Source organism: Physeter macrocephalus, chromosome 5, assembly GCF_002837175.3.
Source record: "Physeter macrocephalus isolate SW-GA chromosome 5, ASM283717v5, whole genome shotgun sequence".
Lineage (NCBI taxonomy): Eukaryota > Metazoa > Chordata > Mammalia > Artiodactyla > Physeteridae > Physeter > Physeter macrocephalus.
This window is the reverse complement of record NC_041218.1, coordinates 41,941,412-41,953,498: the sequence shown is the minus strand read 5'-3', so window position 1 is coordinate 41,953,498 and position 12,087 is coordinate 41,941,412. Positions and strand designations below refer to the sequence as shown.

General features: G+C 42.2%; 1 protein-coding gene and 1 pseudogene across 18 annotated transcripts in view; both read right to left on the bottom strand.

The window, feature by feature from the left end:
* Positions 1 to 12,087, bottom strand: part of ELMO1 (engulfment and cell motility 1) — a 557,053-nt gene that overhangs the window by 31,295 nt on the left and 513,671 nt on the right. For all 18 annotated transcript variants that reach the window (XR_008617342.1, XM_055084916.1, XM_024131642.3 and 15 more), the window contains one exon: positions 3,253 to 3,365. Coding sequence is in view for 17 of the 18 variants with exons in the window: in XM_055084916.1 (XP_054940891.1) it covers positions 3,253 to 3,365 (113 nt within the window). In the remaining variant the exon portion in view is untranslated. The remainder of the gene's footprint in view (positions 1 to 3,252; positions 3,366 to 12,087) is intronic.
* Positions 7,346 to 7,441, bottom strand: LOC112067238 (uncharacterized; annotated as a pseudogene).

The window sequence follows — 12,087 nt, the reverse complement described above, 5'->3', positions numbered from 1 at the left end:
ATGAAGGATTGTGAACAAGAGCCTTTCACATTCCATAGAGAATGCGGGACAGAGTGAAACAAGTATGTGACAGCCTTTGCCACTCTATGGCCTGTGTTTAAAAACCTATATTCTGAGTAACTGTAAGCTAAAATTAATACTAAATACCATTAATGAATGTTTGACCATGTGCTGAGCGCCAAGTGCTATAGATGCATGATTTTATTTAACCCTTGCAATGATCTGATGTAGGAACTGACATCATCCCCACTTGACAGATCAGGAAACAGAAGCACAGAGAGATTTATTAGGTTGTCCCAGGCTACCCAGCTAGGGGGTGGGGAGGCAGGGACTTGAATGCAGCTTGGTGTGTCTCCCATGATTTACTGCCTCTCAGTTCTACTGTGGTCAGAATTCCCAGAAATCCAGATTTGTATATATCTCTATTGGACTAACCAAGTAGCAGAGTTGCAAATGAGGCAGGTAGAATGATGGGCAAGTAGCAACTCAGGGGCCTTCTAGCCAAACATGGCACACTAAAGGGCTCTACATCTGCTCTCTCCTTTCCAGTTCTGTGAGACAGGAAGCTCTTTCCTATTTTCCCCTGTAAAGTTAATACTTAAATCCACTCATCTGTGTTTGACTCACTGTTGGACAAGTTTAGAGGGAGTGTGGTCACGCACGGGCCCTTTGAGCACGCGCACGTGCTTGCTCTTTAACCTGGGATGGCTCATGGCTGTTCCTGTCTGAGATCTCACCTTTCTCGAAGGGATTAAAATGATTTTACACCATGTCCTCATTAATGTGGGTAAATCTAAATGGAATGTTTTGATGGGGTGATAGGAAACCAATTTCAGCACAGTCTGCTTTGAATCCCTATTTTTAAGCACACAGAGCTAGTCACCAGCTTTTAGATCAATTTACCAAACACCAAAAAGCCTTCCTTCACTTAGAAGGATGATTTTATACTAAACACAGATGGTCGTGCTCCCTAGGGAGTTTAACTAATAAATTTATAATCTAGATGCTAATATTTTTTGCTCAGTAGGTAATTCATTTTTAGAAAACTGGAAAAAGCGGCATATTTGGGACTAATGCTTCTTTAGCCAAAAAACTGTAATTATGACATCTAGAAACAGGATTATTCGAGTAGAATCTACCCATTTCAGCCTAGAAAGGGAAGTCTCGTGGTGGAGTAGACTGGAAGGTCAAATTGGGTTCTCTGAATTCGGTTCTGAAGGATTCTAGCTAGGCATAAGCCGAGGCATTTGGTGGCATGTGTCTATTTGCCACCTCTCTCCTCCCCCCACTTCTGTGCCTTTTGCCCAATGTCAGGTAAATAAAAACTTTATAAATCACCTTACGTGGCCAATATATCCTGAATATTGATTTTGCCAAAGGCAATGAGGAGATCAGAGCATACAGTAGGCAATCTGGCTGACTGAACTAATAGATCATCTAGTCCTATCCTCCCACTTAACAGATGAGAAACTGTGGCCCTGAGAGGTCACGTGCTCTGCATAAAAACACCCAGGTGGTTAACTCTGTAAGTACAGAGTTGAGAAGCTTAGAACCAAGTCTACTCACCCCCAGCTCATTGTTCTTTTCTACAGGATCGTCCAGAATAAAACAGTAGCTACCACCCCTTTTTTTTAAAGCTGCTTTCTAAGAGCTGCATTCATGACCACTTTTCTTCCTCACAATAACTTTAGGGGACAGGCATTGTTAACACCATTTCAGATGGGGAAACTGCTCAAGGTCACAGAGCTGGACAGGGGCAGAGGTAGGAAGGTACCCACTTCATCTGGCTCCAGGGCTCTTGTCTTCCTCACTGCACCACACTATCTTCTTAGAACAGCATTCACTCTGATGAAGGTGCCCAAATGCAAGGAATGCAGTGAGGAAGGAGGGGGTGAACCAGTCCTCCAACGGCTGAATGGGAGAGATGAGTTTCTTCTTCCTAATGTGAGCCTTTGTCAGTCCCAGTAACCCAGCCCTTTCCTACTCTGCCCATTGTCCTCCCCTGACGCCCAGCCTGAAGCTCATTGTCATGGTTTCTTATCCTCTGGGAATAACCTGCATTTTCACTCGTCACGGAAGTTCTGCCTTTGGACATTCCTTAATATGATTTTTAATGCTTACCTTAGAAATACGTTGAATTTACTCAACATTCAGCACAAAGCCATTAAAAGTAAATGGCCGGGAGGATGGGCTCAGCATAAACATGAAATGATGTTTGTCATTAGTGGGCGAGGTCTGTGTCTGAGCAGGGCATCCATCGGGTTTCAAGAATATCTGCCAGGGTTTCTCTGGGGCCATAACTGATGTTTGTTCTTGGTACAGTTGCTAATGCTTACGCTTGTTCCTGACTGTTTCCCAATCTCTTCACCTCTCCCCAAATCTTATCTTTCAATTTTATTTTCTGACTATTTGTTTCCAGGACAGTATGATATGAGTACTTTGCAATGAGCAGTATGTCAAGAAAGCAATCAAGGGACTTTACTTCCCTGGTTAAGAAACAGCTGGAAAGTCTTTCCGCCTATTGGAACTCATCTAATGGCATCCATTTTAACTTGATATTTTGGGATTGAAGTTTATAGAGACAATTCAGAAATTTGTCTTACAAGATTATGAAAATTGATTCTATCCCACCTTGGTTCACTGTGACTTATATCTACAAATAAAATAATTCTGACTTGGAAGAGAATTAGTAGGGGGATTTGAAAATAAGGGCCATCCATGCTGAAAATTTCAAGATCAAATCCAACAGTGGGTGCCAGCTCTCCTGATAGCATAGTGAATCATTAAAAGTTAGAGCCATAGAGCTGCTGGAGTATAAATCCCTGCTCTTCTGTGACTTTGAGCAAGTTACTTCGCACCTCACTGCCTTAGTTTCCCTATCTGTAAACTGGGCGTAATCACAGTAGCTACTTAATAGGGTTACTGGGAAGATGAAATTCATTAACATAGGTAAAGTGAGAGCCTGGCACATGGTTAGCTCTCAATAACATTAGCTGTTGTTGAACCACTACTGGCAGACTTGAGGCACGAAATGGCCCAGGTGGCTCTTCAGTTCCACGGGTCTCCTGGTGATTCTAGATTTTGACCCTCCCTGGGTATACATGGGAAATCAGAACTTACCTGGACTGCTAGTCCTGTCCTGAGTACAATGCTGCATAGCCTACCCTTAAACCAACACCCATGCCCATGTGATTCCGCAGGGGGCAGGCCACTGTTCTTCCTTGCTGGGTCTGGAGTGGCCCCAAACAATACCTTGCCTCCGCCGGCAGTTGAGTTTCCTAAAGCAGGTCCCTTCCACGAGGCGGTTCAGGCGCTGTTGTTTGATCAACTCCAAGATTTCTGGCTGAATCTTCTCCTTTAGTTCCCTGTGAAAGGATAAACACATATTCCACAGCGCGCCTTGAGAACGGCACTTGGCTGAAAGGGCACCACGGGCAGATGGGGCAGGCGAGTGCAAGCTGCAACTTTTCATGAACAACCCGATACTCCCAAGTGGGTGCTTTAGAGAATCATTTATTAAGCATCAGTGGAAAGGGTTATCTATTCTAATAACGCTATAGGTTCTCTGACATTTACAGATACCCACAAGAGCACCAATCACTTCAGTGACGTTTTTCTAGACCAAGGTCTCCCGAGAAGTTTCTTCTCTTGTTTTACAAAGCCACGGATATAAATTTATGCAAAAATTCACTCAGCTCTGCTGAGACAGTGAATCTCTGGTCATATTCTGCCCCCCTACAGCAGATAAACGCCTAGACTGCATTTGTGATCTGACCAAACTGGAATGTTGGACAACCACATGATGACTCCTCCACAGCAAACACAGTATCGGGCAAAGTACAGGACCACATTTTGCTTTGGATTCTGTCACTTACCACTGGGAACAACACATCGACCCAGATTGTAGCCCACAGAGATTGGGATAATGAGAGGATAAATTAAGGCTTATTTGCATCTTGTCTCAGGCTAATACAATGTAATTTAGGTTTAGATGCACTATGCTGTAAAGATATGATAACAGAGTGCAATGGGTTTTAAATCTTTTATTTCAAGAGCAGAGATTTTTTTATCATGTGAAATTTTATGTGGTGCCCTAGCATTTGAGTCTAGTAAAGCTAGAGTTGTTCTACTTGAGGATGTATAGAGAGACCCAGAGTCCAGCCCTCAGAGCAGTGTTGAAAGCCCTGACCCAAACTCAGAAGGCTAGGACTTCAGTCTAGGCTCTGCCCATGATTGGCATTTCAGGTAGCTCCTGTAAGTCTCAGTTTCCTCATCTGTAAAATGGGAGTAAGAATCTTTCCTGTCCCAGAGGAGACAGTGTGAGTGTAAGTTAGCTGTAAGCATTGGGCAGGAATGCAAGGTGTTACTGAATTTGCTTTGATAATATTCTCTTCTTTCCTCAAGACAAACATTCCTTGTGCCCATGTTATACTGTAGTCAAGGCTTACATTTTCGTCAGCTTCAGCCTTAACTCTTGGCTTGCTCTGGATTGTAGGCAATCTGTCTTCACATGGTGTTCTGTTTCCAGGTGCGGAAGGCACAGACACTCGGTAAGTGTGTGCTATGAGCCAGGTAGTGTACTATGCAATTTTAGCTCATTTAACACCCCTTCCCTCCTCCCCACCAAAAAAAATGCCAGCTTTTGGGAACAGGTATTAATATCATCATTCCCATCTCACAGATGGGAAAGAGTTTACAGAGGTGAAGCCCTGAATAGGGGTACAAACTCAAGTGTTTCTTGTGCAAACTGCGTCTATTTACCCATGAGAAAAAAAAAAAGAATAAAAAGTGATAAAAAAGGATCTGGCCATCTAACAAGGTATTCTAGAAAGCTGTTAATACATATTTTGGACTTAAATGGCCTCAAATGCCCTGTCATTTGATACTGTTCCAACTGACTATTTATAAAGCCTAATGTGAAGATTCAGCCCCAGAGGTACAGCTTGGTGCATCTGCTTTATTTGCATTTGCTTTTCCAGTGTGGGTCTCACGGGGTCTCATCTCAGGCTTTCAGATCACTGAAACTATCTATTATCAGCATTCAGCTTTTGTAGAATGGACTCAGCAAATTGCAGCTTTGATGAACCCTGCTCCAAATGGAGAAGAAGGTGGGGAATTGCCAGGGCAGTTGTACACAACAATAAATCACCACTCCTGGCTTCTGAGTTGGGGCTATGGGGAAATCGTGGGAGAGAGAATCTGGCAATTTCATCAAGCCTTAGGTTAGAGATGTATCTTTAAATAATAGTTTTACTAGGCTAGAGTTTAGTTATTAAAATGGAGATGAAGATGCAGAGACAAGGACCAAAAGGAGGAAATAACTGAAAGAACTTGATGATTCATGATTTTTAGTGTAAGACCCAGATGTGCTCATCATGACACACTCCACTATGAACCATCGTCAGAGACAGACTATCAGAATAAGTGGATCTGCTGCTACAAGAGTTACCTTTTCTTGTTATGAACCCCAAAGGACTCCAAAACATGATTAGGCAATGCAGGAAATGGAACAGATTTTTTTTTTTTCCCCTAAATTATATCCTCTTCTTTCCCTGCAAATGGACTCAGTAGTTACCGAATTCACTCATATTAGGAAAACATATGTAATCCCTATACTGTGTCTCTGTGAATGAGATATGACCTCTGGGGTAATCCAGGTAATAACCATGGGCTGGAATTGAGTTTTGAAATTCTCAGCTTGGGGCTAATGAGGTCAAGGTCATGGGTTCACTGGCTTTGCTTTGATAAATATTCCCCTAATTCTGTCTAAAAGCCCTGTAAATGAATAAAAGGAGGAAGATTAAAGGAGGGAGAATAAACGAGTGTGTGAAGACCAATTCAAATTCTAACACTTTTTCCAGAACAGAATCCCACGTCCAGGCCCAATGAGGCCTGTGCCATGTGCAGAGGACAGAGAGCACCACTAGACTAGTGAGACTCCTTCCTGGACCTGGGGTCTGCCCTGCTGAGCTGCCATCTGGTGTTCATCTAGAACAGAGGTTGGCAAATTTTTTCTGTAAAAGGCCAGATGGTAAATGTTCCAGACGTTGTGGGTCATACACTCTGTTGCAACTACTCAGCTCTGCCATGGTAGAGTGAAAGCAGTTGACAGCATGTAAACAAAGGAGCGTGGCTGTGTTCCAATAAAACTCTATTTACAGAAACAGATAGTGGGTCAGTTTTGGCCTAAGAGCTATAGTTTGCCAATCCCTGATCTACAAGGGCTCTGGGGAGACTTTGGGCTGAGTAACAGTGTCTATTTCACAGAAATTGATCTGTTTCTTTCTTATTACATGGTCCCCAAGATCATTCCTTGCACCTCTTCTGTTCTTTATATTTCAGACTCATGACTTTAAACCCCAACTTTCTGCTGACTATGTCCAAATTTATAATTCTAACCTAGACCTCTCAGCCAAACTCCAAACTCTTCAATCCAGCTGTCTATTTGGATATCTCACAGATGCCTCCAACTTGACAGGTCCAAAACTGAACTCTTGATTCCCTTGTCCAAGCCTGCTCCACTCACTCTGTCCTTTATAGTTGTTCAGGCCCAGAATCTGAGTTCATCCTTCTCTTATACCCTGCATCTAATTGATCAGTAAATACCTTTGCTTCTTATCTTCAAAATCTATATAATCTATGACAGGGACTCTAATCACTTCTCATCACCTCTTGCTTGGATTACTGAAATAACTTCCTTCCTCACTGATCTCTCTGCTTCCAAACTTGCCTCCTTGGAGTCTATTCCCCATACAACAGCAAGAGAGATCATTAAAAACCCAAGTCAGAGCACACCAGCCCCCTGTGCCAATGGTTCCCCACCAAGGCCCCACAAATTCAGGCTTCTGGCTACCCTTCTGGCCTCGCCTCCTATTGCTTGTTCTGCTCCAACCACACTTGCCGCCTTGTAACTAACTGAGTGCCCAGACCTACTCTGACCTCAGGGCCTTTGCACTGGTGATCCTCTCTGCTGGAAATCGTTTCTCCCACATACACACATAGCCTGCTCCCTTAGTCCTTTACACATCTTTACTCAAATGTTACCATGCCAACTAGAGAGACCTACTCTTGCCCCTTTATTTAAAAATCACAAACTCCCCATTTCCCTTATTCTGCTTTTTATTTCCTGTATCCTCTTTTGGAAAAAAATTTTATTTCTTTGAAGTACAGTTGATTTACAATGTTGTGCTAATTTCTGCTGTACATTAAAGTGATTCTGTTGTATATATTCTTTTTCATATTCTTTTCCATTATGGTTTATTATGGGCTATTGAATATAGTTCCCTGTGCTATACAATGGGACCTTGTAGTTTATCCATTCCATATGCCATAGTTTGCATCTGCTAAAAATATGGAACACTTCACGCATCCTTGCACAGGGGCCATTGTAATCTTCTCTGTATTATTCCAATTTTAGTATACGTGCTGCTGAAGCGAGCATTCCTGTATCCTCTTTCAACATGCTACAATCTTATTTACCATGTTTATCATCTATTTCTCCCCATTTAAATATAGTCACTACAAGGGTGATAATTGTATCTGTTCTCTTCACTGCTGAATTATCAACACACAGAACAGTACCTGGCAAGTGGCAGGCACTTGATAAGTATTTGTCAAGTGCGCTGAACACTGGCTTTAGCTACGAGAGCCGTGAGCAAAGCCTGTGGCCAATCTTTAGCAAGGACGCAGGTTTGCAGGATAGGCATTAGCCTTATTTCTGGCTCTATTTGCTTTTACTTTTCCTTTCTCATCTACTTTTACTGTACGTTCTGAGATAAGATGAGGTATACACAAATACAGTCACAGTGTCAGTTTTACCATTTACATATTGACACTGTGACACTTGTTAAATTCTGGTTATCAGCTCATAATAAGGGTGACCGTTTCTCTGAGTGGATGTTATGTGCGGGGCATAGGCTACGGGCTTTTCATGCACTGTTTCATTGAGTCCTCCTAACAACCCAAGGATGTGGACACGTTTATCGTCTTCGCTTTTAGACGTAAGAAAAGCAGGTTTAGAATGGGTGACAGAACTTGACTAAAGAGCCACATTTGCAAATGATGGCCTTGGAATCTGGTCCTAGGTCTGTTAGCTCCTGGGTCTGGATTTTCCACATTTTGCTTCTCTGCTTCCCTGGTGTTTGTCCCTGCAGCTCCCCTTTCCCCAACCTCATGGTAAATGACCTATTTTGGGACGATTCAAACTTTTTACATCCATTAACTCGGATTAATTGTGTGGATGGACTTATCCTTCCCATAAAGTCACACTAAGTAGAAAATAACCAATACCTCCTTCTGAAATAATTAGTCAGGAGCTAAGAAATAAGAGTTTCTTCAACCCACTGAATACACAGTCTCCCAAAATATTTGGTCACTTGGGGTTTGCATTTTCCTTCTCAGGAAATATAAACATTTTATAAAAACAAGACACATGCCTAAGGGATCTTCGTGGCACTGAGATTTGCCTCCGTGCTGCGTGCAGCAGCCAGGTGATGGGGAGGGGGCAGCCAGCAGGGGTCCGCAGCAGCAGTCAAGTCCCAGCCAAGCCACTGTCCCTGTCTGCAAAATGAAAAGCTTGAACTGGATGACCTTAAAGATGCTTTTCGGTTCTAAAATTTGAATATCCTAACCCCCAAGCTTGGGTTAGATGCGTTTCCTGTGTGCTCTAGTGACAACCCACCCGCCTGTGCTTCCTCCCTCCTGGCACTGAGCACAGTCCCTGAGAATCCCTCCAAATCCCAGCTTTAAAGTCTGGCACAGGGACAGCCAAGTGTCTCTGGTTCTCTGCCTGTCCCAGCACCTCAGGCTGGGCCTGGCAGGTAGGAGTCACTCAATACACATTTGTTTAATGAATGAATAAATGACTGACTGAAGACCATCGTACATGGTCTATGTCTTTTCTTTCTTGACTTGGGCTTATCCTATAAGCCACTGTGACAGCATTTGGACTTCATCTAACCCCACAGTGAGCTCCTGTCTAGCAGATCATTCTAACAGACAGAGCATCGCTGGAGAAGAAGCTGGAGGCTGGTACCCTCCTGCCTGTTTTAAGGGCTCTGGGATAATGACCAGGCTGGTTCATGGCCTCCCCCGTGAAATGCTGTAGCTCTGACAAGTCTTTATGACTTTACTGCAACTATACCCGGAGTTCCGGTGGACCGTGGTGCTTTTCAGTCCCGTGGCTGAGTGATGATGCCAAAGTTACGTATAACAGGAGATTTCCTTAATATTTCCATTGCTTCTCTCTAAATAGTAAGCGTTAAGTAAGAGTTTCTTATAATAAAGGGAAAAGAGACTTCAGACTGTCACAGGCAGAGCCTTGGGAAGTAAAGTTATGAAACCAAAGCAGGAGCAAAGTTTTCATATTTGACAAGCAGTTAACAGTCTTACTTGGAACAAAGTCACGGTCAAACATTAATTTAGAATCACTTGGCCTTAACTGAAGTGTCCCTCAAGTCTCCCTTTAGGTTTTAAGAATTGTTGTCAAAAGCACAGTAAGATCTTCTTGTGTTCACACATCTGCTGAAACAGACATTATGATATCCAACATTTCAGTACTGTAGGCCCTGGGATGGGGCAAGGTGTCACTGTCCCTCCTTGCAAGACAGAAACTGCAACAGGTATCGCCTCACATTGGTCAGAATGACCATCATCAAAAAATCTACAAATAATAAATGCTGGAGAGGGTGTGGAGAAAAGGGAACCCTCTACACTGTTAGTGGGAATGTAAATTGGTGTAGCCACTATGGAGAACAGCATGGAGGTTCCCTAAAAAATTAAAAAATAGAGCTACCATATAATCCTGCAATCCCACTCCTGGGCATATATCTGGAGAAAACCATAATTTGAAAAGATACATGCACCCCAGTGTTCACTGCAGCACTGTTTACAATAGCCAGGACATGGAAGCAACCTAAATGCCATCAACGGAGGAGTGGATAAAGAAGATGTGGTATATACATACCATGGAATACTACTCAGCCATAAACAAAATGAAATAATACCATTTGCAGCAACATGGATGGACCTAGAGGTTATCATGCTAAGTGAAGCTAGCCGAACAGAGAAAGACAAATATCATATGAAATCACTTATATGTGGAATCTAAAAAAAAATGAATGCTATAAATGAACTTACGTACAAAATAGAAATAGACCCACAGACATAGAAAACAAACTTGTGGTTACCAAGGGGAAAGGGGAGGGATAAATTAGGAGTTTGGGATTAACATATACACACTGCTATGTATGAAACAGATAACCAGCAAGGACCTACTGTATAGCACAGGGAACTATACTCAATATTCTGTAGTAACCTATAAGGGAAAAGAATCTGAAAAAGAATCTATCTACCTATCTGAAACTGAATCACTTTGCTGTACACCTGAAACTAACACAACATTGTAAATCAACTATACTTCAGTAAAAAGATTTAAAAAAAGAAAGAAACTGCATCTCGGAGGAGTCATTTATTCAAAGTTCTTTCTGCTTGGTATATGGGGCTGTTAACTTCTAGTTCAGGACCAAAGCAAAACCCTAGCTCTGCCTCTCATGAGAGCTGCCTGCTGCCCAGTGTGGGTATAGTTTAATGCAGATGTGAGCTGAAGACACTGTGGAAGCATTTCCCCTCCCCTGCTGCCTAACTTCATCCCCACTAAAGCCTGCAGTTCTGCTCTGCAGCTTCTAATGGTGCTTCTTAAGGCTTGAAAATAAACACAAAGTAGACACTATTGCTTGGCTATGGTTTTTACTGTGCACTTTTTAAAACTTCATCTTAGTCTTGCACTTGGCAAAGGAGCTCTGGTAGGGTAGATGAAGAATTAGCTAAGGGATCAGTGGGCTGGAGTTCAAGTCCTGGTTCGTCCACTGGTCAACAAGGTCCTCCCTTCTCTAGACTATATCCTGGTCCTCGAATGGTAATGAGATTGGCCTACCTCACACAGGTGTGAGGAAATGAAATAGCATGAGGAGGTGATTTGCAAATTGCCAATCATTAAACATGTCAAATATACAAAAGCAAGAAACAGAAAGGGGGAAGAAAGAAAAAGAAAAGATGATGCAAATAGATGGAGAGATATACCATGTTCTTGGATTGGAAGAATCAACATTGTGAAAATGACTCTACTACCCAAAGCAATCTACAGATTCAATGCAATCCCTATCAAACTACCACTGGCATCTTTCACAGAACTAGAACAAAAAATTTCACAATTTGTATGGAAACACAAGAGACCCTGAATAGCCAAAGCAATCTGGAGAATGAAAAATGGAGCTGGAGGAATCAGGCTCCCTGACTTCAGACGATACTACAAAGCTACAGTGATCAAGACAGTATGGTACTGGCACAAAAAGAGAAATATAGATCAATGGAACAGGATAGAAAGCCCAGAGATAAACCCACGCACATATGGTCACCTTACCTTTGATAAAGGAGGCAAGAATATACAGTGGAGAAAAGACAGCCTCTTCAATAAGTGGTGCTGGGAAAACTGGACAGGTACATGTAAAAGTATGAGATTAGAACACTCCCTAACACCATACACAAAAATAAGCTCAAAATGGATTAAAGACCTAAATGTAAGGCCAGAAACTCTCAAACTCTTAGAGGAAAACATAGGCAGAACACTCTATGACATAAATCACAGCAAGATCCTTTTTGACCCATCTCCTAGAGAAATGGAAATAAAAACAAAAATAAACAAATGGGACCTAATGAAACTTAAAAGCTTTTGCACAGCAAAGGAAACCATAAACAAGACAAAAAGACAACCCTCAGAAAGGGAGTAATATTTGCAAATGAAGCAACTGACAAAGGATTAATATCCAAAATTTATAAGCAACTCATGCAGCTCAATAACAAAAAAACAAACAACCCAATCCAAAAATGGGCAGAAGAACTAAATAGACATTTCTCCAAAGAAGATATACAGATCGCCAACAAACACATGAAAGAATGCTCAACATCATTAATCATTAGAGAAATGCAAATCAAAACGACAATGAGATATCATCTCACACCGGTCAGATTGGCCATCATCAAAAACTCTAGAAACAATAAATGCTGGAGAGGGTGTGGAGAAAAGGGAAC